This window comes from Acomys russatus, chromosome 30, assembly GCF_903995435.1.
Source record: "Acomys russatus chromosome 30, mAcoRus1.1, whole genome shotgun sequence".
In the NCBI taxonomy this organism is placed as follows: domain Eukaryota; kingdom Metazoa; phylum Chordata; class Mammalia; order Rodentia; family Muridae; genus Acomys; species Acomys russatus.
In genome coordinates, this window is record NC_067166.1 from 2,664,685 (window position 1) to 2,687,675 (window position 22,991).

At 42.8% G+C, this 22,991-nt stretch overlaps 1 protein-coding gene across 1 annotated transcript in view; it reads right to left on the reverse strand.

The window, feature by feature from the left end:
- Window positions 1-205: 205 nt before the first annotated feature.
- Emb (embigin) overlaps window positions 206-22,991 on the reverse strand; it is a 37,135-nt gene continuing 14,349 nt past the window's right edge. Inside the window, exons 3-7 of the mRNA XM_051172388.1 lie at window positions 14,692-14,884; window positions 14,391-14,473; window positions 4,510-4,637; window positions 893-1,172; window positions 206-281 (exon numbers count right to left, since the gene is read on the reverse strand). Of these exons, the coding sequence (XP_051028345.1) occupies window positions 244-281; window positions 893-1,172; window positions 4,510-4,637; window positions 14,391-14,473; window positions 14,692-14,884 (722 nt within the window). The 3' untranslated portion in view covers window positions 206-243. The remainder of the gene's footprint in view (window positions 282-892; window positions 1,173-4,509; window positions 4,638-14,390; window positions 14,474-14,691; window positions 14,885-22,991) is intronic.

Genomic DNA, 22,991 nt, shown 5'->3' on the forward strand with positions numbered 1-22,991 from the left:
CATTTTGCAGAGACAAAAAACAGTAGCACAAAAAAAAAAACAAAACAAAAAAAAAAAAACAGTAGCACAGAGCAGTAAGTGATGGAGGGTGTGGACTCTGGGTACCAAACTTCATCATCACACAGATGTGTACAGATGTGCACAGAGAGCAGCATATTCCTGTGGTTTTTCTTATGCCTAGCTGCAAACATTTTATGTAGCTTCATGTTTATCAGCGTGTTATCCAAGTGCAAAGAATAATACTTACAGTTGTTCAATTTGTTCAAATTCTTTCCCATCATCTGTATGACAACAAACAGAAAAGAAACGATGACTGAGCATGCGGTGGTGCTGTCTTTACATGTTCAATTCAGCCTGTTCCCTAACAACACTTTTCCATGGAAAGGGGAGACACACCACCGCCAGTAGCTGTGCCTCCCTCTGCTCCCTCTTAACAGAATGACTGACAGACTTTACCTGAATCTCTGATGATGAACTGTTGAGAACCTGGGAATTTTTTTTTTCCCCTCACAATTATGATGCCATTAAAGACTTTTTAGCCGGGCATGGTGGCGCACGCCTTTAATCCCCAGCACTCAGGAGGCAGAGGCAGGCGGATCTCTGTGAGTTCGAGGCCAGCCTGGCCTACAAAGCGAGTCCAGGACAGCTAGGGCTACACAGAGAAACCCTGTCTTGAAAAACAAACAAAAAGACGCGCACACCATGCATCTGTTGTTTTTTCCATGAACACTGGAGATGTCAACTCAGGTTCTTACACCTGTTCAACCAATGCTTTGACCCACTGAGCCGTCTCCCCAGGCCTTCCCCACAGCTTACAGGTGCCTATGATGGGTAAGCCGCAATGCCTATCATAATCAAGCAATGACGTAATCGCAGAAGTAGGACATCTTACCCGGGTCATTCTTTTTCTTTTTTGTGTACACTTCACAAAGCAGAATGATGGCCACTAGGAGAATGACCTCAGCGATTATCGCCAGAAATGGCTTGAGGGGCACCATGAAGCTCAGCACGACCAGCTCCATCTGTTCGTCACTCTCCCCTAACTGGAAGGCCGCGCGGCACCAGTAGGCTCCTCCGTCTTCCTCCAGAAGATGCTTTATCCTGAGCTTTGTCTGGTTAGCATGGGATTCACTTATAATGTACTTATCGTCCATGTGAACATCAACAGGAACCTAATGCAAGGGGACATTAACATCCTCACATAGCGCAAGGAGAGGCATTTCCCACGTGATCCAATTCTGAACAAAGCTGAGAGAAGGTTGCCAACAAAACCACTTACTGGAAAGGGGCATATTAAAATGTATGAGACGTTATATAAAACAGACCTCTAAAGGCATAGCAGGCGGCTGCTCATTCTAGCAGGAAGCAAGGGAAAAAAAATTCTATTTAGCTGTCGGGATGTAGTCCTGAATATCTGAGCCTTCGTGTGTGTCTGTGTGTGTGTGTGTGTGCACGTGCGTGTGTGCGTGTGTGTGTGTATGTCTGTGTGTGTGTGTGTGTGTGTGTGTAGGTCATCATTAGTAAATAGTAGGTGAAAATTCAAGACCATTTTTCTGGTCATCTTGGGTTTTCATTCTCAGATACGACTCTCCATAAACAGAGAAGCACAAAAGGGACCGATATACCTCTAAATATTTTATTCTGGCCATTCCTCTGAGGGTAGATCACTGACCTAATAATAGCGCGCCCTGCACTGTAACTGGAGTTGATATCTCCCAGGCATCTCAGTTAATGAACGGTAAGTAGGACCTTCAGGGGTCAGTTCTCTGTGGTGTCTCGGACCTTGTTCCTTCCTCCTGTGCCCCAGCTTCTTTCTCTTTCAGGTAGAACTGACTTCTGAGATCTGCCGGGTTTTCCTCGGGCTCACAAAGTCATACTCGGAAGCTGTTATACTTAATCTATTTAAATTAAATTTTATTCTCAGGACATTTGGTGCTTTTACCGCTCTGTCACTCAATTGCAAGGGTTCAATAAATCCTAATCTGCATACAGATGTTGTCAAGAGGTTATCCAAGGAAGAATTCTCTGCAAATGTAGCTGCGGGGGAGGTGGGGATCCGTGACCCATCTCTTTGTACACAGGAAGGCAGAGAGCACAGCCTGGGATGTCCGTGACAAAAACTGCCATATGAATCAAGAGACCAGAAATCAAAGGACTGAATTTGAAAGAACTTCAGATCTAATTCTGATACAGACCCCGACTTACATTTTGAAATGGGACTTGGTGTAAAATGTTGAGCCGTCAGCCCTTCGCTGCCCCTGCGGCACAGCTGGTCATGACCAGGCTCAGCAACACAGGAAGAAGATAATGATTCATACGGCAGACCCAAAAAGGCACAAGGATGCAGAAAAGGACTTGTACGGCTTCTGAGGATGTTGATGTGGGCTCCAGTTTGCCCGCTCTTATGAACGCATGCACTATTTAGGCTACCTTTTCCAAATACTGCAGCTGGTATCTCTTTTTACAATTTATGCTTCAAACGCGTTTGCAGGTATCTGTCCTAATCATCAGTAAGACTGAACGCAGAGGATTCGTTGTTTAAGCTGACTCCTGTATGACTGAGTGTTGTTCTCATAAAACATTAAAGCAGTATTATCACAGAACTGGACCTGCCTCCTTCCCAGGCCCTCCACAGCGTCAAGTTTCTGTCTGGGGAAATTTAATACCTCATTGAAGGATCTGTTCAATTTCATGTGTTCCATATAGAATGTCAGCTTCTCTTCAATAGGAGTTTACTTTGAATACTCATTAGCATGACGGCAAAATAAGGGCAGCCCTAGAGCACTGAGTTTCTAGCCCTTTGAGGCTGTCTGGGAGGGGACAGGAAGCCAGCGAGAATTTGCTCAATGGATCCTCTTGTTTTCATCACATCAGCTTGATGAAGTCAATTGTCTTAGACATAGAAGCCTTGAAATGCAGTCCTTTCCAGTGTCTGAAATGGCCCCCAAAGGGCCAATGACACAACCAACACTAAGACCTAAGTTTCAGTGACCAAATTTCCTGTGGGAAGGAGTAAGCTTTGTCACAGGTGGGGGCAGTCTTGGCGGGCTTTTACCCTTGGGCACCCCATGAATACCTTGTGACAGACTGAGTGGAGCCATCCTGGTTTTGGAATTCAGGAAGCAGACCTGGGAACCCCACCTGGTCTATTGTCTTTCTAATAGACCCTCACCGGGAGAAGGAGCCGGTCCTTCCCACGTGACTGAGGGAGTTGGGGAAGGGAGAAAAAAACAAAGTCGGCTGCAGGGAGAGCGTGCAGGAGCAGCGGACAAGCTGGATCAGCACGCCGGCCAGAGAGACACCTAAGGATCCGTCCCGTGGAACGGCTACCGGAAGGTTCACTCTTTCGTCCCTTTAACCTTTTTCCTTCTTTTATAAGCTAGTTGGGTTGCATAATAAAGTTTAATTGCTAAGAAACAGAGTCAACAATTTCCATTCATTTTTATTTCAAGTGGTGACACTACAATACATCCTGTGTCAGCTATGTCAGGGGACAAGCTGGAAGAGGAGACCGGGAAGCTGTTTTCTGTTTCCCTAGAAACTGCCAAGAAGTGAGGCTTTTGTGACAAAATCATTTCTAACTTGGTCAACTAAAAATGTTTGGGGTTTTGGCTCATTATATTGTGTGGGATACCATCAAACACTCTGCACATGGGCCTGAAAACATAGTGATGACCTTGCTTCACCTTCCCAGAGGTCTGGGTTACAGGGCATATGCCCCTACACCAGGCAAAAGTGTTTAACTTTGATTTGTAGCAGAGCCTTGCTCTATGCAGCTTTGGCTAGCCTGGTTTTACATGGCACCATTTCTTTGGTCCAGGCTCAACATGTGATGATCCTCCTGTCTTAAGTGTCCTTGTTACTGGGAATATAGACACACACCACCATGCCCATCCTGAAAATGAACTGTGGTCTTCTTTCAAAGAATTTAAGTGAACTGTAAAACCTAAAAATAATAATAAGTATGAGCTAGTCAAACACTAAGAAGTAATTCGCACAAAATGTAATACGCAGAGAATATCCAATGACAACTCCATTTATTTGTCACTGTGCTTTCTTGGTAATTACACATTAAAACAGAAATGTTAGTTTTCCTAAGAATTTTGTGTCAGCTGCAATCTTATGTATAAGATAAAAAGGGTTGTGTTAATTAATTAAAAAAAAAAAAAGGTTTGTTGTTTTGTTTTGTTGACACCGGAGAAAAAAGGATCTTTTATGTTTGCACGTGTCTATACGTGTCTGTGTGGGTGAATAAGCACATCTGTGTGGAGTGTATGTGTATGTGGAAGCCACTGGTAAGTATCAAGGGCCTTTCTCAATTGCTGTCCATTTTGCTATTGAGGGGAAGTCTCTCCCTGAGTCTGTGCAGTAAGCAGGGGTTTCCCTGTCTCCCCTCTCCCTCATACTTGGATTACAGTGATGCCCTTATTTTTACATGGGTACAGGGGATCCAAATTCTCTCTGGTCCTGGAGCTTAAATGGCAAGCATGTCGACCATTCTAACCTTACCTGAACACTTCCATTACTTATGTACCACGTCCAATTTAAAGGCAGGCAACCCTGACATTCACACTTCAGCACGGTAGAATCTCCCACGTAAGTGATCAACGGCTTGTTTTTCCCATGAACTTTGGGTACTGAGGGAAAAAAAATTAATGCGTATTACTGGAACTGTTTAAATAAAAGAAATGTACTGATTTTAAAAGGACATTTCCTTCCCTCCGTTTTCTTACTAAAGCATTGTTTTCTCCATGCAGTTTTGATTGTACCTAAAAAGAAGCCAACCTGTAGCCTTTAGGAGACCATCAGCTGTAGTGCTAACAGCAGCGGTTGGCTAACTCCAATAGAACTGTCCCTAGTAACGAAAATTATAACCGTTCCAAACTATCAAAAGGTTGAGCTAAAACAGAAGCTTGCTGTTTTCGAGGCTGTTCTTTTTTCCAGTGGACTACCATGCTGGAACAGTGCCTTCAATGTCAGGGTCAGTAAAAAGGCAACATCTTCAGGCTAAAAAAAAAAAAAAATTCTTAATTGATGCACTTTTTTTTTTTTAAAGCCAGCAGAGTCAGAGAAAATGATAACACACAGGAACAAAGGGACAACTGAGAGAAAACGAGGATGTGGCTCCAGGGAGAGGGCTTGCCTGGTGTGCGGCTCCACTGCATCCCGGCACTGTCAAGCGGGGAAAAAAAAGAAAAGCTTAAGAAGCAAATGAGACTTAGAAATATTTACATTATCATGTTAAAAGGACATAGACTAACGTTAATGATGGCAAATGTCTTAACTCAGGAACATTTGAAGCACATACAATTAGCAACAATGTTAAGGAAAACACAATCAGGAAAAAATAAGTAATACTTAAAGACAGGAAACAATTCCCTTAAAGAAACTCCAACATACAGACACAAGCTTCCACAAAAAAGCAGGATGTGAATTCAGCCCTCATCATTCGCACTGTGTAGATGGAGCATAAAGGTTACCTTCATTGATTTTATTATTTTTTTCTAATTTTAAAATTTAAAATTTTTTATTTTCTGTTTATGAGGATATAAACAGCAAGAAAACAACATAGATAAAACTACAATGTCTAAATGTCGTATTGTGGTGTTAAAATTTATAGATAATTTTAACTTGCAGTGCAGAGATTAGAAAGATTCTCAACTGCTACAGTCTCTAGATTAAATAAGCTACCCAAGGGTTCTTGAATTTTCTGTTTACATAACCAATGGGAAGGGGTGGAAATGGGTAACAACTGAAAGAGATGTTATGACATTAGTAACCAGACTAGGATCCACAACGGAGTTTCTTTTGGTGGGTTCTGTCCCTAGCTGAGTAATGTACCAGGGACAGAGGCAAGCCTTCTGTTTCTCACTGTTTAAAATGAACCCAAATTATTGGTTTTGATACAAGTATACATATCATCCTCGTCCTCCCCTCCCGGGCTGCCTGCTGATCAGCGGCATGTAATGAGGGCCGATCAATAGTAAAGAGGCAGGAAAGGTGAAGGACGCCACCTGCGAAGACATAAGCGCTTCAATAGTCAAATAATGACAAGCAGGACGTTCTCTGAATCAGTGGCTGGGATGGTTTGGAAAATAAGGGTCTTCCATAGTCTCTGGCATGTGAATATATGGTCCCCAGTTGGTGACAGTTTGGGGAGGCTTAGGGTGTGGCCTTGCTAAAGGCAGTCTGTCGCTGAAGAGCTTTAAGACTTACGACCTTTGAGTTTGCTTTTCCTGCTTCCTGCCTGAGGATGAAGATGTGAGCCCTTAGCATGTGCTCCAGCCACCATGCCTGCTGCTCACCTCCCACACTCCTTGCCATGACGACATCCTAAACCTTTGGACATGGGACATGGGACATCAGCCCAAATAAACTCTTTCGTACCTAAGTTGCCTTGGGCACGGTGTTTCATTACAGTGACAGAAAGTAACTAAGACACTGGTTCCTGACCACAGAAAACAGGGTTTGACTAGACTAAATGATCTACAGTTTACAGAGACCAAAGATGTAAACAACTTGTTAGGCACTGCATGGAGGTAAGCACTGCATGACACTGCTACGGGACATGATTAGAGGTGAGTCTATTTAACCAGACTAAAGTGGATTCTGGTTATCCACCCCAGAAGAAAATGGTAGGCTGGCCCTAATGGTAGAGCTTAGCGCTCCTTTCACTAACTAACTCACACGCACACACCTTTCTGACACCTGCTAAGCCGTAGATCCTAATGATTATCTTCAAAGGTCAGGCATACATAAATGTTGGAAGGGGTCAGCTCTCAAATAACAATGTGATGAAGATACGATTTAGGGCCAGGAAATAAATATGTGGCATATATGACCACTGTGATACACACAGGGATCTCATGAGCAGAACATTATACTCCTCCAATTTGTTGTAAAGGGCTAAACAAGAGCTCATCAAATGGAGAGTGCGTGGTACATGATAACTGTCACAGAGTTCCAGCTTTTATTGGGGTTACGCCCTGATACGGCTCCCTTATCATACTTCCCTGAAATTAGTGGCTGTGCGCCCTGTATCTGTAGTGAAAAGGGCAAGTACCATGCCGTGCGGCTTTTAGGCCAGCCAGCCTTCTGGGGCAGAGGAGGGACAAGCTCTACGGGAGAAAGACGAGAGAACTGTGCAGATGTCTGAAGTCACCCAGGAACAGAGAGGGCGTTAAACTGAGTCTTCTCCCTGTGAGCCACGCAGACCGCCTGGAAAAGGAGCCGACAACGAGAGATGAATAAAGAAGAGCGACACGGAAAGGAGAAGAGCGAGGGAGCGTTAGCTCCAGACCCTGGTGAGCGCCCTGGTCCACCCAGATAATCACACAGGCGCCAACTGCACACGGGAGCCATGTGACACACCGTACTACTGTTGAGGCCACACGGCCAAGTGCGGAGAAGGCTCTGCGCGCTTGCTGCAGTTCAACAGAAACGATGACTATCGAAGGCAGGATGCCGAGCGAGGCCCTTACCAGTAACAAGAAACGCGACTGGTTAAAAGAGCAAAGCAATCTTCCCTCTGGACCTCTGAAGCATGCGGGGGCGGGAAGGATACATGAAATGGTCATGCCACGCATTACAAAGCTTAAGAGTAAAGAGGAAACAATCCCCTTTAGCTGTGGGGGTGCACGCTTTCAATCCCAGCACTCAGGAGGCAGAGGCAGGTAGATAGCTGTGAGTTTGAGGCCAGCCTGGTCTACAACGAGCGTCCTGAACAGCCAAGGTTACACAGAGACACCCTGTCTCGAAAAACCAAAACCAAAGAACCAAAACAAAAAACAAAAACCAAGAACAATATGTGCTTTTATAATGAGAAATTACAGGGGAAGGTGCAGGCAGTAATTTGATAAAGCCAAAAACTAAAAACTTAAGAAAACAATTTCAATCTAAATGAATTTAAATGAAAATGAGTACGGTGAAGAGACATCTCTCACACCATCTCTCACACCATCTCTCACACCAAGCTGGCTACTCCTACATGCTTAGTCCAACATCCGCGGTCTCCAGCTACCCCCTCAGAACTCGTGTAAATCCACAGGACTCCGAAATGGAGGAAACTAACCCTACGAGAAAACGAGAAGCAATTCCCAGATCCAGGGGAAAACAGACCATCTGTCTGGGCACTAATGTAACAAGTGCACTTTAAGTTGTTAGGAAAAGGAAACGACCAAATGTGGAAACATTAAAGGCTCAATTAAACGGAACCCCAGAATGTTCTATTCTGATTTAGTTTTCTTACGGCAGGGTCAAGTTCTTCACTAAAATTTGATGGTGGGAGCCGCCTAAGACCGGGCTGGGCTGCCGACTGAGGTCTCTTCTCTGTTGAGACTCTCCGTGGATTGCTTTCTTTCCTTCAGCACCCCTGTTTCTAGCCACAGTTTGGAACTGACAATACTTGCTCATGTAACAGCGCACTGGCTGGTCTGTTTCCTAGAACTGGGGATTTGGAGACATAAATTACCACCCCTGTTCCCTGCCCCCAACCAGATGAAAGCACTTTCCTCTCCATCATCACAAACCTTATGCTGAGTTCAGGCTGTAGAGAGCAGATTAATCTACTTTGATCAAAGTTAGTACACCCTAGCTGCCCATGCTGTCAAGTCTTCCCAAGATTTGCTACAATATAAGCAAGGCTTGTATTCCTGGCTGGCCAGCAATCACATGACTTGGCTCCCTTTCTATGCGTGTTTCCCTATCTGTGTGGTTTTGTCATGGGGAGGAAAGACTGGAAAGTGGGGAGCTGAGCCATTCCCAGATACCCTGACGAAGCACCTTCGCCCTCCCAGCTGCACACAACCTCCTCACTAGGCTCCTTCACAGAGTATGCAGAACTTGGTGAGGTGCTCGCTGTAATTGGAGTGAGGTATGGTGCCTCATGGTTCCCTCCAGGGCGGAGAGGGCTCGTCATTATTTTGGAAGAGGTGCCTATTAGAGATCTATAGCTCAGGCATGGATCAGAACTTGGCCATCCTTTTCTGAAGCCATGAGGTCCCCTCCAAACGTAAAATGGAGGGGCCTCTCAAGGCACAAATGGAAAAGCAGAAAGGGAACTTTTTGTTTGCCAAGACAGGGTTTCTCTGTGTAGCCTTGGCTGTCCTGGACTCACTTTGTAGACCAGACTGGCCTCGAACTCACAGGGATCTGCCTGCCTCTGCCTCCCAAGTGCTGGGATCAAAGGCCTGAGCCACCATGCCCAGCTAGAATGGGAGCTTTTAAAGCCCTAGTTCACTGACTTCTCGTGGCAGGCTCAGCTCACCGTTAGGTTGGCACTGTTTCTGTAGGGCACATTCTCAAGCCAAGCACAAGTCTGGGCCACAGTTTCTGCTCTCCCGGGTTCTTGATCTTCTAGACCCAAACTTGGCCCGTGTGTGAGTTAGGGTTTCCGTTGCTGTGATAAAACACCATGACCAAAGGCAAAGCGGGGAGGAAAGGGTTTTATTTCGGCTTACAAGTCTGAAGTCCAAATAAGTGCCATCGGATGGTAATGCAGACAAGAGAAGTTGAACCATCTCTTACTCTCCCCTCTGTCTCTGTGTCTCGACTGTCTCTTAGGCAAAAGTGCCACAGATCAAGCAGAGATTTAGAGGTTTTTATTTTTTCTTGGTTTTGAGGGGTTGGTTGTTTGGTTTTTTTGAGAGTTTCTCTGTGTAGCCTTAGTTGTCCAGGATTCCTTTGTAGACAAAGCCAGCCTTGAAATCACAGAGATCTGCCTGCCTCTGCCTCCCAGAGTGCTGGGATTAAATGTGTGCACCACCATCCCTAGCTAACAAGCCTTTTCTAAAGCTGTCCAGCTTCCTATCAAATCTTCTCTGCTCGGCAGGACTACCAACAACAGTATGGAACTGGTTTTTTTTTTTTTTTAATTTATTTATTTATTTATTTATACAATATAATAATAAAACATAATGCTATTATATGTAATATATATTACGTTTTATTTATATATATATAAATTTGAGATAGGGGCTCACTGGGCTAACCCTAGCTGCCCTTGGCTAGCTTGAAGAGACCCACCTGCCTCTGCCTCCAGAGTGCTTAGGTTAAAGGTATGAAGCTACCACTTCTGATGTAGATTTTTTTTTTTAAACTATACTGGGGATCCGTTTGTTCTGGGCCACTACGCATGTCTACAAACATGTACTGATACGCGGACAGAGTGACATCACTCTAACGCACCATCTTAGTGTTTGAACAAAGTGGGACATGTGGGAGTCTCAGGGCTGGAAGGGGGGACACTTCTAACTCAAAGTACTATCTAGAAACATGGGTTTGAGTCTACCCAGTGAAAAGCAACAGCTCTCCCAAAGTTACCAAAATAAAGCTCCGTAACTGCACACTGACAAACTCGAGCACTGGCCCCCAAGGTCATGCCTATCTCGAGAGCAGTTACACATTATTGCACGCAGCAAAGGCAGCTAATACAACTGTGGGTGACCAGGAAAGTTCTCAGGGAGGACAGATGGTGATCGAGCCCACAGCCAGGCTCAAGACACACTGTGTCTTATTGAATTCTCACCATTGATACTTTTGCACTTTTCTACTAGGAGACTTGGTTTTGGTTTTTGAGTCAGGGTTTCTCTGTATAGTCCTAGCTGTCCCAGAACTTGCTCTGTAGGCCAGGCTGGCCTTGAACTCACAGATCCACCTGCCTCTGCTTCTTGAGTGCTGGGGTGCATCACCACTGCTCAGCTTATTATGAGATTACATACATATATGCGAACATTACAGGTGCTTTCTCTTTCTCTCAAGATACTTGGCCCACCGCTAGTTAACAGGCACGCCATCATTCGTGGTTGGCATATGGTTTCCTGCGTATTAGAGCAGCCATCCTGCTGCTCTGCTGCTCACTCAGGCTGGCATCCACAGCCAGCCACAGAGTCAGCATAAGACAATCTTTCCATCCTATTCATCAGCAGCATGTCACAGGAATGCAATGGTCAGCCCCCCTAAAAACAGAAGCTGGGCAAATTGTCCCCAGGGCGTATGCTCATGAGCTGGGCTTGACTCATGCAGTTTACTGCAAAAAAAAAAAAAAAAGAAAGAAAGAAAGAAAGAAAGAAAGAAAAAAGAAAACAAAACAAAACAAAAAAACAAAATGGAGAAATAGAAAAAGAGCAATCTTGCTCAATTTACAGCAGAGGATAAAACTAGCTTCTTGCCCATATTCATTTGGAATACTGATAAACAAAGATCATTCTCCCTAGGGAAAACCATAAGCAACCCAGGCCAATAATATTTATAAAAATATACATTGTTACATAAGCCTAATAGACCTAATAAAATAATAACTATAAAACAAATTGCTGTAAAATATCTTTAAATTTTACTCAAACAAAATTCTATTTCTCCAAGCAATAATCTATTTTAAATGAATTACAGAGAAAGATTATGCTTAGCAAGGGCTCTCCAGAACAACCTAAATTATTAATTTTATAAATATCTTCACAGATAGATCATACTTAAAAGTTACATTAATGTTAAGTGGGCATTAAAAACAAATGAGTTGAATTAAACTGCTTCAAGCAAATTTTAAAAGTAAATATGCAGTAGATTTTTGCCGCCCTGAAAGATATGATTAAAATTTGTAATGGAGGTAAGTGTTTGCACATGTCTGTTATCACCTGGGAAGCCAAGGCAGAAAGATCTAAAGTTAAACATAATCCTTGGGTACATAAAAGTCTGAGAACAGTCTGGGCTACAGGAGACCCTGTCTCAAAAATAGGGATAGATAGATTAGATAGATAGATAGATAGATAGATAGATATAGATAGATATAGATAGATAATTACCCTGAGGCTGGGAGTCAGAGGCCCTGGGGGGAACCTTTAATTGCAGTAGTAAACACACATATCTTCAAATTGTGTCCCAAAAATCTACATTTATGCCCACATAGCTATCAATGCTGTTCTCAGCCTTGGTAGAGGGGTTTCTTTTCACAATGAACAGTGGTTAATGCCGAGACTCCTCACTGGTCAAAGACTGAAAAAAAGTGATTTTGTGTTCCCAACTCTCTATGTTTCTGTTTCAACCCCTCCAAGACTCTCGAACACCCTTGAAAAAAGGAGAGTGGAAAGAATGTAAAAGCCAGAGAATGCGAAGGAATGCTGTAAAATGCTGCCTTCTAGACATGACAATTTATACTCATAAAAATCACAGAAGTTATGGGTGCCTACAACAGACACACACAAGACTGGGCTTATCAAAACTCCACCGTTCAATACACAATATCTAATATCTTTAGTGTGTGTGTGTGTGTGTGTGTGTGTGTGTGTGTTTACACTCTAGGGGTTTTTTTTTAATTGTTTTGCTTGGTTGCTTTGTTCTGTCTTGACCTCTCCCACCTACTCTCTTGCTAGGCGCTTTCACCAACGCCAAAATAGTTTCTTCTGTTTTAAGATTATAAATATTCCACTTCCCTGGTTTTTGTTTTGTTTTGTTTTGTTTTGTTTTGTTTTGGCCCACCCCTTCAGTGATAAGAACCATGAAGAAACAAGGAATACAGGATACATCCCTCAAAGTAATGAAAATAATATATATGGCAATCCTTTATTATTCTAAAGCCTCTCAGTGTTCTAAATGGGAAAAACTCAAAAGCACCCCCACTAAAAATTGGAGCTGGCTCAATGGTGTTCACTTTCTCATTCGGTATAGAACTGGAAGACTTGGTAGAAAAGCAACACAAGAGAAAGAAATAAAAGGGATACAAGTTGGAGGATAAGGGCTGGAGAGATGGCTTAAAGGTTAAGAGCACTGGTTGTTCTTCCAAAGGTCCTGAGTTCAATTGCCAGCAACCACGTGGTACCTCACAACCATCTATAATGAGACCCTGTGCCCTCTTCTGGCTCACACGCAGGCAGTATACTATATAAATAATAAATAAACAAATCCTTTAAAAAAAAGGTGGAGGGTAAGACTTTTAAAAGACTCTGAACTCCACTAGAAAATTCTTAAACCTGATCAATACTTTGAACAAAAGAGCAGACACAAAAATCTATACAAAATTAGTAGCTTTCCATATTCTGATAATAAATCAACACAACAATCTCACTCACAATAGCAGTAAAAAACAACAACAACAATAAATAAATAAACTAAAAGTAACCCAAGAAGGTGAAAGACCTTTACACTGAAACAACTGAAGAAACTTGCCTTCACTGAAGAAAACCCTAGGTGATGGGAGATGATCCATGTGCTCATGGACCAGCAGAATTAAAGTTCTGAAAGTGGCTTCATGACTAAAATAGTCTGCAGACTCAACACAACCCTTATCACATTACCAATGTCATTTCCCACAAAACTAGAAAAGACAACCTTAATTTACATAGTGGAAATGTCTACATTTTTTTCCTTTGTTCATTGGAAGGAAAAGAGAGAAAGTGGGGTGGGGTGGGGAGGAGGTAGCAAGGTATAAGGAATAGGAAGGAAAATAAAAGGAAGAATAGGAGAGAAGGGGGGATAAAGGGATGGAAAAGTATGAAAAATAAAAATAAATAAATGAAGTTAAGAAGGAAGGGGGAGCAGGAAAGGACATCATGACTGTTGTGGCTGAAGGCAAGTCAGGAAGCAGAGGAAAGGACTAGACAGAGTACACATAATGAAATCCGAGCATGATGCCAATTGCTGCAGCTGGAAAGACAAAAGGATACCACTACAAGGATGTATTATAATTTCCAAGTTGGAATAAAAAAATTTTTTTTAAATTGAAGGATGTGGGAGTGGCCCAGTAAGAAGTCACATCGTGGGGAGGCATGCCATCCTGCTATGGATGAGCCGGGGTACAGCATCCATGCTTTCAGAATCCAGTCAGGCAGCGTCTGACACACAACCAAGGTCTGTGGAGGACTACACCGCTGGGCTTACAAAGAACACTGATGGTGAAATCACCCAACGATGCAGGTCACAAGTGGCATCTCTGTGCCTGGGAGACACATGACGGATACTTGACGACACAAAGCGCAGGCACCACTGGGCATCACAGAGGTACATAAGCCACGGAAGCCACTGATAGGCGATCACGCCTCCATCCAAGAATGTAGGGACTTACAACCTAGATGACTATTCTCAAAGCTGGAAGCTGATTAATTAATTAATTGATTTATAAATTTATTTATAAATTAATTAATAAGTAAATTTAAGGTATTTATAGGATATATGAAAACCGTGGCAGCTGGCCTTTTTAACTAAACTAAAATCTGTATTTTAAACTAAGAGATAAAAAAGGGGTGGGTAGGGAAAGGCAAGACTATGGTCAAGGGACTTGGGACTCAATGAAAAGCAAATGATTTTCTTTCATCTGGTCTGCATTTATTACTAAAGTAATTACTTAAAATCCTGAAGACATGAGACGCTACGAACATAATTCTGAAGTTATAAATACTGACCTTTGATACTAAATGTTCCTCTGACCTTTTCTCCAAAGAAACAAGAATAACTTCCCAGTTGTTTGCTATTAAAAACGATGAACCTAGGGAAAGGTAGAGTTATTAAAACAAGCTTATTTCTCAAAAATACATAATAAAAATGAAGACAGCCGTTAATCACAAATTTAAAACAAACAATTCTGTACACATGAACATTAGAATATTAGCATTTAAATGGTTGCAAAGGGAGAAAAGCTTAATGGGTGGAAAGATGTGTAGTTAGCCGACTGGCGGGCGGGGTATACCCTTATTATGTACATACCTGTACTGGCTGTACAAGGTGTTTCCCACTTTCGTTGTATTGAAAACACCAGTATCATTAAGGAGTTCATCATCTTTTTTCCAGGTCACATTCCCTGAATTCAAATCATCAGCTTTTGTGAACTGACACGTGAGTTCCAGGTCAGAAGGCTTTTCCAAAGTGATGTTTTTTTCTACTGGGGCACTGGACTGTTCTGCTCATCACAGAAGAACAGGGAATTATGTTACGAACCTTACATTTGTAGACAAACTCAACACACACACACACACACACACAGACACAGACACAGAAACACACACACACACTATAACTAACATGTATACAAACCATTTAAATGATCAACAGTGCTCTAGGGTCTGACGGATCCTTAACTCCCTTCATTTGTTTGAAGAACAAGTCTTCTGTAACACAGATCTGGTTCTCTTCCTTACTCTCCCCTTTATAGGCAAAGCTGAAGAAAAGTCTTCTTGCAACTTCAACAGAATCGTGAGAGCCTAAGGCTGTCCTACCTGTCTCCTGTAATTCTCAGTAGTTGAAGGACACAGAGGAAAGATCTACTGAGAAGCATGCTCCGAACGCTAGGGCGCACACTGACCACCCCGAAACGCTGCTGTAACTCTGTCCAGTAGGCATGTGGCCTTGGCAGTTACAGGAAGATTTGAAGGCTCAACTGATGCTCTTTCTACCTTCTGTCACTCTCCGTCTTCATAAACCACAGAGAAGTGTTCTGACTTATACTGGGTCTTTTGAGTTGCCATATAAAATTTAAGGTTTTTTTGTTTTTCAGTTTCTGTGGATAATTAATTGCATTAGAACTTTGAAGGCGGTTACATTGACTCTGTGAGACTGCTTTTGGTTAGGACGGCCATCTTCATCCTACTAAACCATGAGTGTGGGAAGTCGTTCTATTTCCTGGCATCTTCTTCGATTTCTTCCCTCAGTGCCTTCAAATTTTCATTGTACTGGTTGTTCGTTTCCATGGTTAGATTTATTCCAGGATACTTTAACTTTTTTAGGTCAATGTTAATGATATTATTCCCCCCAAGACTTTTCTTGTCAACATATAGATGGACTACTGGGGTGTTTGTGTGTTTGTTGTTTTAATTCTGTACCCTGATACATTGCTGAACGTGTTAACCAAGTGTAGTTTTCTGGCAGAGGCTGTCTATTCCTTTATGTTTGAGACTCATATCATCTGCAAATAAAGATACTTTGGATCCTTCCTTTCTTTTTTGTGTCGCTTATCTCTTTCCCGTGACATCAAGTACTACGTTGAACAGGAGAGGGGGAGTGGATGTCCTTGGTTTATTCCTGATGTTGGTAGAAATGACTTTTCTCTGGTTAAGAGGCTGTTGGTCCATGTCAGGAACAGGTGTTACCTCTATGGGAGTTGCTGGCCAGTGAGGTCACATAGACCTTCAAATAGGACATACCAATGCCACTGCTCTCAGTCCAGAACCTCACAGTAAAACCCTGTTGCTAAAGACATATGTTTGAGTCATTGAATGTGAGGGAGGAAAAAAAACATCAAGCTGGGACTGACCTAGAAGCTTTCCCCTACTGGCTAGCTTCCATAGGGCTGAAGATGCTATGCAAGCTCCTGGGGGAAGAAAGAAATCTGTCTGGCCTAGCTGTGAAAGCAGCTAGCTAAAATTACAACTGGCCAGACAAGATATATCAACCAGCAGTGCCATAGTGGTACAAATGTTACTGACTACAAAGAGATGAGCAAACTCATTCCACGATATTCTTCTGTCGTGATGTTTTGCCTCACTCACTGACCTAGAAACAGCGGAGCCAGAGAACCATGCACCGAAACCTCTCGTAACTGAGGCAAACTGCCTCCTTCCTCCTTTAAGCTCTTGCTCCAATATATTTAATCACAGAAAGAAAGTTATAAAATGCTAATGAAAAAATATGGACGTCTGAATATGCACACATACACATACTCTTGAAGTGGTCTAGAATTTAATAAAATGCAAAGTTTATTTTGAGCAGAAAGCACTTGAGTCTCCCCAACCACTCAGAGCGACTTGATGGTCGAAAGTCCCTCCGCAGGGAAATGAGCAGAAAGCGATGAGGAATTGTTACACCATGCTGAGCCAACACGGTCCTATTGTTTCTCCTGCAGGTGATCCATCCACCCTCCCCGAAGGTCATTTTCCTTTTCTATAAATGGCCTTTCTCTCCCTCTCCTTCAGCTATTAAAATGTTAAGACACATAAACACTGAAGAAATTACCAACCATAAGAATTTAAATGCAGTCGGGCATGGTGGCGCAAGCCTTTAATCCTAGCACTCGGGAGGCAGAGGCAGGTGAATCTCTGTGACTTCGAGGCCAGCCTGGTCTACAAAGTGAGTCCAGGACAGCCAGGGCTACACAGAGAAACCCTGTCTCGAAAAACTAAAAAAGAAAAAAAAAAAAAAGAAAGAATTTAAATGCAGACTTAGATTGAAACAGCTTATTTGTGTTAAGATTTTTTTTTAAGTTGATTTTATACAAGAACAGAGCAGAACAGTAGCCTGTTTTCTGTTGCTCTGATAAAGCTTGCTGACCAGAAGCAGCCTAGGAGGAGCAGGAGTTTTATAATTGTACATTCAACACCAAAGGAGGCGAAGGCAGGCAGCCAGGCAGCAACTACAGCAAAGACCACAGAGGGATGCTGCTTAGTGGCTTGCATGCGCCCTCTGGCTTGCTCATCCTGTTGTGCTATGAAAGCCCTAGTGCCTGCCCAGGGGTAGCAGCACCCATATCAATGACCCATGAAGAGAAGGCCCCACAGATATACCTACAGGCCAACCCAAAGGAGGCAATTCAGCCAGAATTCCCTCCTCTCTGGTGACTCCAGTTTGTGTCAAATTGACAAAAAGAACTCAACAACACAAAATAATGGTATTATCAGAGGCCGAGGAGGGTAGGTTGAGAGGGAAGAGCAGAGGACTGTTAACAGGTATAGGGCACAGATAGGTGTTCTAATGTTCTCCGGGTCAGGATGAGAACCAAGTTAACTGTGCACCACAGAACAACTAGCAGATTTTTGAATGCTCCCAAAACGTGTGTTTGAAGAGATGGCTTTGTAGACTACTGTAATTTCATTACCTTACACTACATATCCGTGTTGACGAAGAACATCTAAGCCAGCTGACTTTTGCTGACTATAACCTAATCTGTGCATTTGCGCAGACAGTCTTAACAAATCAAAACTCAAATTTATTTGGAGCTATCTTTAATTCCTTTGGTAACCACACACTGTCCACCACTGCATTTAACCTGACGGCTCTGTGACTTCTAGGAGAAAAAAAAAAAAATCTTAGATGTACAGCATATCTTGACCCACCACTGCTAGTCTCCACCAACTTAAAGGCTAAGAATACACAGTAATATGAGATTTCTAGTGACAATGCCCACCCTACTCAGACACAGCCCCTAGCTAATGGCTCTACCAATGTGCACAGAAAATGCATTGGCTCATGGCTGTCTGTTGTTTTATGACCACAGAAGTTTACGTAACTTCTTCTACTATGGAATACTTTATTTGGGGTAGCTTCAGTCTGTTTTCTGGGCCACCATGGTCTCTCATAAATGTCTCAAAAGAAAAGAATTCTCTTTAAAGCAGAATTGTTGTTTTAGATTGACAGTGTATACACACTGAAATGTCATTGAACATGGTAAGTTGATGATTGTGGTATCAATTAATGTTTCTAATCTTTTTTTAAAAAGATTTAATTTTGTATAGTATTTTGCCCACATGTATGCCTGCACACCAGAAGAGGGCACCAGATCTCATTACAGGTGTTTGTGAGCCACCATGTGGTTGCTGGAAATTGAACTCAAGACCTTTGGAAGAGCAGCCAATGCTTTTAACCTCTGAGCCATCTCTCCTGCCCCTAATGTTTCTAATCTTAAAAAAAGATTACACATAATAGAAATCCTAATTGTTCCTTTGTCACTTCTTTCCGGTGGCTACTACAATTAAACCTATCTCTTTCTTTGGCAATCTGTCCTTTGTTGGTTTAATTGCAGGAGCCTAAGAAGGCGAAGATCCTTCCTGCCCATAAATCTGGCTACAAAGACAAGATGAATAGGACCCTAAACTAGTCCTGCTCATTCGAAGTCTAACTGAAAAGTCAAGATCTCAGACCAAGACAAGCTGTATTTAGCCATAGGGAAGAAGAGTTCCTGCAGTGTAGCCAGTCAGCGAATGCAACTCAGATAGATACTCTTTACCAGTGTGAGAGCTCTAGTGAAAATATCAAACACACGCATCCTGCTTCCAATTATGCCCCTGGCTAACCAAATGAAAGGAAAACAAACCCTTCTCCTTATGGATTCTCAGCAAATCATTAAGTAGGAAATTACACACCTACTGAACACCAGATAAGGCACTCTGTCTGCATCAGCCATGTCAGACACAGACCTAGGACACCCCTGGTGTAAGAGCGGCTGCCCATCCACCACCCAACTCAGCTCCTGCGAGGAAGCTGGACAGGATGCAGAAAAGACTCTGAGACAGCTTAAATCTAATTTCCAATTACAGGAAGTAGTGGCAGAAGGAGCCTGTTAAATGGTAGCCCAAGAAAACAGTCAACAGACTCTACATTTTAGAGAAATTCTGCAGGATGAAGAATCTGGTTCTTTCCTGTTGATAAGTTTTTTAAAAAGGGGGGATGGGGTGGAGGAGAAGCAACAAGTTTCAGAAACCTGGGGGTGACAAACACTTTAAAAATAAACAAAATGTTGTTTTGTTTTTTTTTAAAGCTAGAGATTGTGTGAGTTCCAGGACAGCCAGTGCTACACAGAAAAACCCTGTCTTCAAAACAAAACAAAAGGCAAAATACAGTATTTGGTGATGTAATACTGTGCTTAAGAAATAAAGCAATACAGAGAAACAAGCTTCTACACAAATATCAGAACAAGGATTGTGTCTCTGAAGAGATATGGGTGGTGCTGGGCTCACGAGAGGGGGCTCTTTTTGTATAAACACATTTCCCCAGACTTCTAGTTCATTCTTAAGGATTGCAGAGGCAAGACATAAGCAAAGTAGACAGAACTTCGGTGAGCACATGCCTTATGACAGGCAACTATATTTAAAATGCCACAAGGTGCTTCCTTAAGCGGTACAAGGTGCAAAGCTTGCAAATGGGGAACTGTAGCCAGTGACCTGCTTTGTGAAAAGACTCAAGAAGTAACTGCTATTTGGCTGCAAAATTGCTGAACTGAAGCCTTCCTGGTACTGAAAGGCCTTGAAATGGTCAAATTATATATGGGGGGCGGGGGGAGAGATTGAGTAAGTAAAATTGAAGGAATTTTTACGTTCCTGCATATCTGCTAAGAACCACCTACACACCAGAATTACGGTAGAGGCTGGTAGTGAGGAAGTATTTCAAGGTCAACTATATTTTGTCTCAAGATTATTGTTTCTATACATTTTTCTCACATTTAGCCCTGAGTACTCTTAAAATTGAGTTCCCTCAGAAAAAAAATTACCTCGTAGTCAATTTCTTCAAAAGTTAGCTAATTCTGTTTTTTTTCTTCCTATATTGTCATTTTGATACAATGCATTCCGTCAATCTAACCCACTATGTCACATAAAATGTTCTTTCTTATATTAAAAATAGCCACAAGTCAGCTGAGCTCAGCAAGTAAAGGTGCTCACCACTAAGCCTGATATCCCAGGCCCACTTTCCAACACACATGGTAGACGCCTAGACGCCCACAAACTGTCCTCTGGCCTCCAAACATGCACAACATGGTAGATACACATACGTGCACTAAATTATTTTTTTTAAAGTTCAATAGCTAAGTTGCTTAACTTAATGATTTTTTTCAAAGCTCACATTTTTAAATTTTTCTGTGTGTGTGTGTGTGTGTGTGTGTGTGTGTGTGTGTGTGTTTGTGTAAGTGTTTCACCTGCATGTGTGCTGCCTATGTGCCTGGTACAACTCTAAAGCCAGAGCTGGTGCTGGGTCCCCTGGAACTGGAGTTACAGAGTGCTGTAAGCTGCCATGTAGGTGCTGGGAATTGAACCAGCAAGTGCTCCTAACTCCCGAGCCATTTCTTGGCCCACCAAAGCCCATATTTAAGTTATCGGTTGCCCAGAAAACATCAGATATTGCCAAGGTCTTTTGTTCTCTGAAATCCCCTTTCTTTGTGTCACATTCTCAGTAAACTTTAACATATGCCAGGCACACCAAGACCTTCCAATTACTCCATCGGTAGTCCCGCTTTGTGTGTGTGTGTGTGTGTGTGTGTGTGCGTCTGTGTGCATGTGTGTGCGCATGTATGTGCATGCGTGCGTGTGCGTGCGTGCGTGCGTGTGCGTACGTGCATTGCTGGAGACCCAGGTCCTTGTACCTCCCCTAGGCTGCAAGGCCTGAGCATCGCCCCCCAGTTTCCTTGCACTGTGCCCTTCTTTATCAAAATGGGCCGACATAAATGAAGTCTACAGAAAGCACTAATGCTACACTGGAGCAGCGCTCAGTAAACGCTTTCTCGCCATCTCAGTGCAGGATGTAGTAAAAGCCCAAGGGCGGTACTAAGACAAAGGCAGGCTAGGACTGCGTCATCTGCAGATACAGGCCACGCTGAACCTCAAATATACCGGTGGCTAAGCCCAGATTCTCCCCTCGCCAACAGTACAAACTCTGAAAGATTCGAAGTTCTTATGAAAATGACATCAACTCCTTCACCTTTCCAACTGTTAAAAAAAAACATGATTTCAAACGAATTAACAAAAGTCAACTGAAACTTACCAAAGCGGGCGGGGTGATAGCTAACTGTCAGATGAACATATTTATAGCACTCACGTTCTCAACTAAATGCTCTTTCATGGTGTAAAGCGCAGCATAGCCTTTCCACACAGCATCGCCTTTCCACACAGCATAGGCTTTCCACACCACACGGCCTTTCCAAGGCACCCTCAGCACCTGTTACTCCACTGTTCTCTAGGACCTTTTTTCTTTTGCTGGTTGCTTTCCTTCCTGTCGCAGAATCAGAGCCATAAAAACTGCACAGGAAATTCTAACCCTCCCCTGAAAATCTCTTGTGGTTAACCAAGAAACTGAGCTCAAGAAACAACATTTCAACTTCCCTAATACTGCACAAAGACAACGTGTCTCTGCCCTCTTAAAAGTTTTGTAAAAACAACCGTGACATATCTACGGTTTTAAGAGTGTAGAAATGGCCTTGGTTTCTGGAATATATTAAAATTTCTGTGATTCTAGAACTTTTGGCGGGGGTAAAGGGGTTGTAGGTAATAGTAATTTTATTCTCCTGGCTTAGTTGTTGTTATCTGGGAGGCTAAATGCCTCCTTCTGCTAGCCTAGGCCTAGTCTCAAGAAAAAAATAAAAAATAAAAATAAACAACAACAACAAATAAATAATAATAAGGTGGAGAAAATTTAAGGAAGCCAGTTAATGCCTACTTCAGGCTTCCACAAGCACATGTGTTAGTGCACACATACACATGAAAACTGTGCAATGAGAAAAAATAATTTTTAACTTTTATAAAAAGCATACACAAAACTGATGTTTTTTAAACTACCTTTTTTCCCCACCAGTTTTAAAAAACAAGTAGCAAAATTAGTAAAGGATATTAATAAGCAAACACACGTGTGTATGAACAAAACTATGTCCAAATTCAAAATGGCAATAAAAACAGTGCTTCGACTTTAACACCGCTAAAAAAAAAAAAACAACACGTTCAAAGAGTCTGATAGGATCTTGCCTTAGTGAAGCCACAGGAGAAGCTGTGCTCAGACACGGATGTGGGAAAGAACAAGCCACTCAGGTGTTCTGGAGGGCGATTGCACACACGCTATCTACGGAAAGGGTACATAGTCTCTAGCTCAGCAATTCTGCTTCACAGTGCGCACCATGGAAAGCATCCAGGGCTGCCCCATGGGAGTTATCCGTAGAGTGTTTATTGTTACGTAATTTATAACAGAAAATCGTACACGAGCAAGCTAAGAGGAAAATATCCTGGCTGACTCCATTCAAGTAAAGAGACAAGATGGCAGCATACGTGTGCTATGGCCAGATCACTAAGAAGCGGTGCGGAAAAGACAAAAAGCATGCTTCCTCACATTTTGGGTCTACACACAGTATTTCGGTAGTGTGGGACTACAGCGGCTCAGCCTACTTCTCCTTGGTGGGGCATGTCAGAGGGGGCTTCAGAACTCTCGGCGGTGTGCCTTCGGTCACTCTCAGCATCCACTGCGCAGCCGCAGTGGATGGAGGACGCAGCCTTCTTGTAGTGTTCCTCGCTGCTTTCCTGTGGAAGAGGCTCCTTTCCGTGTTA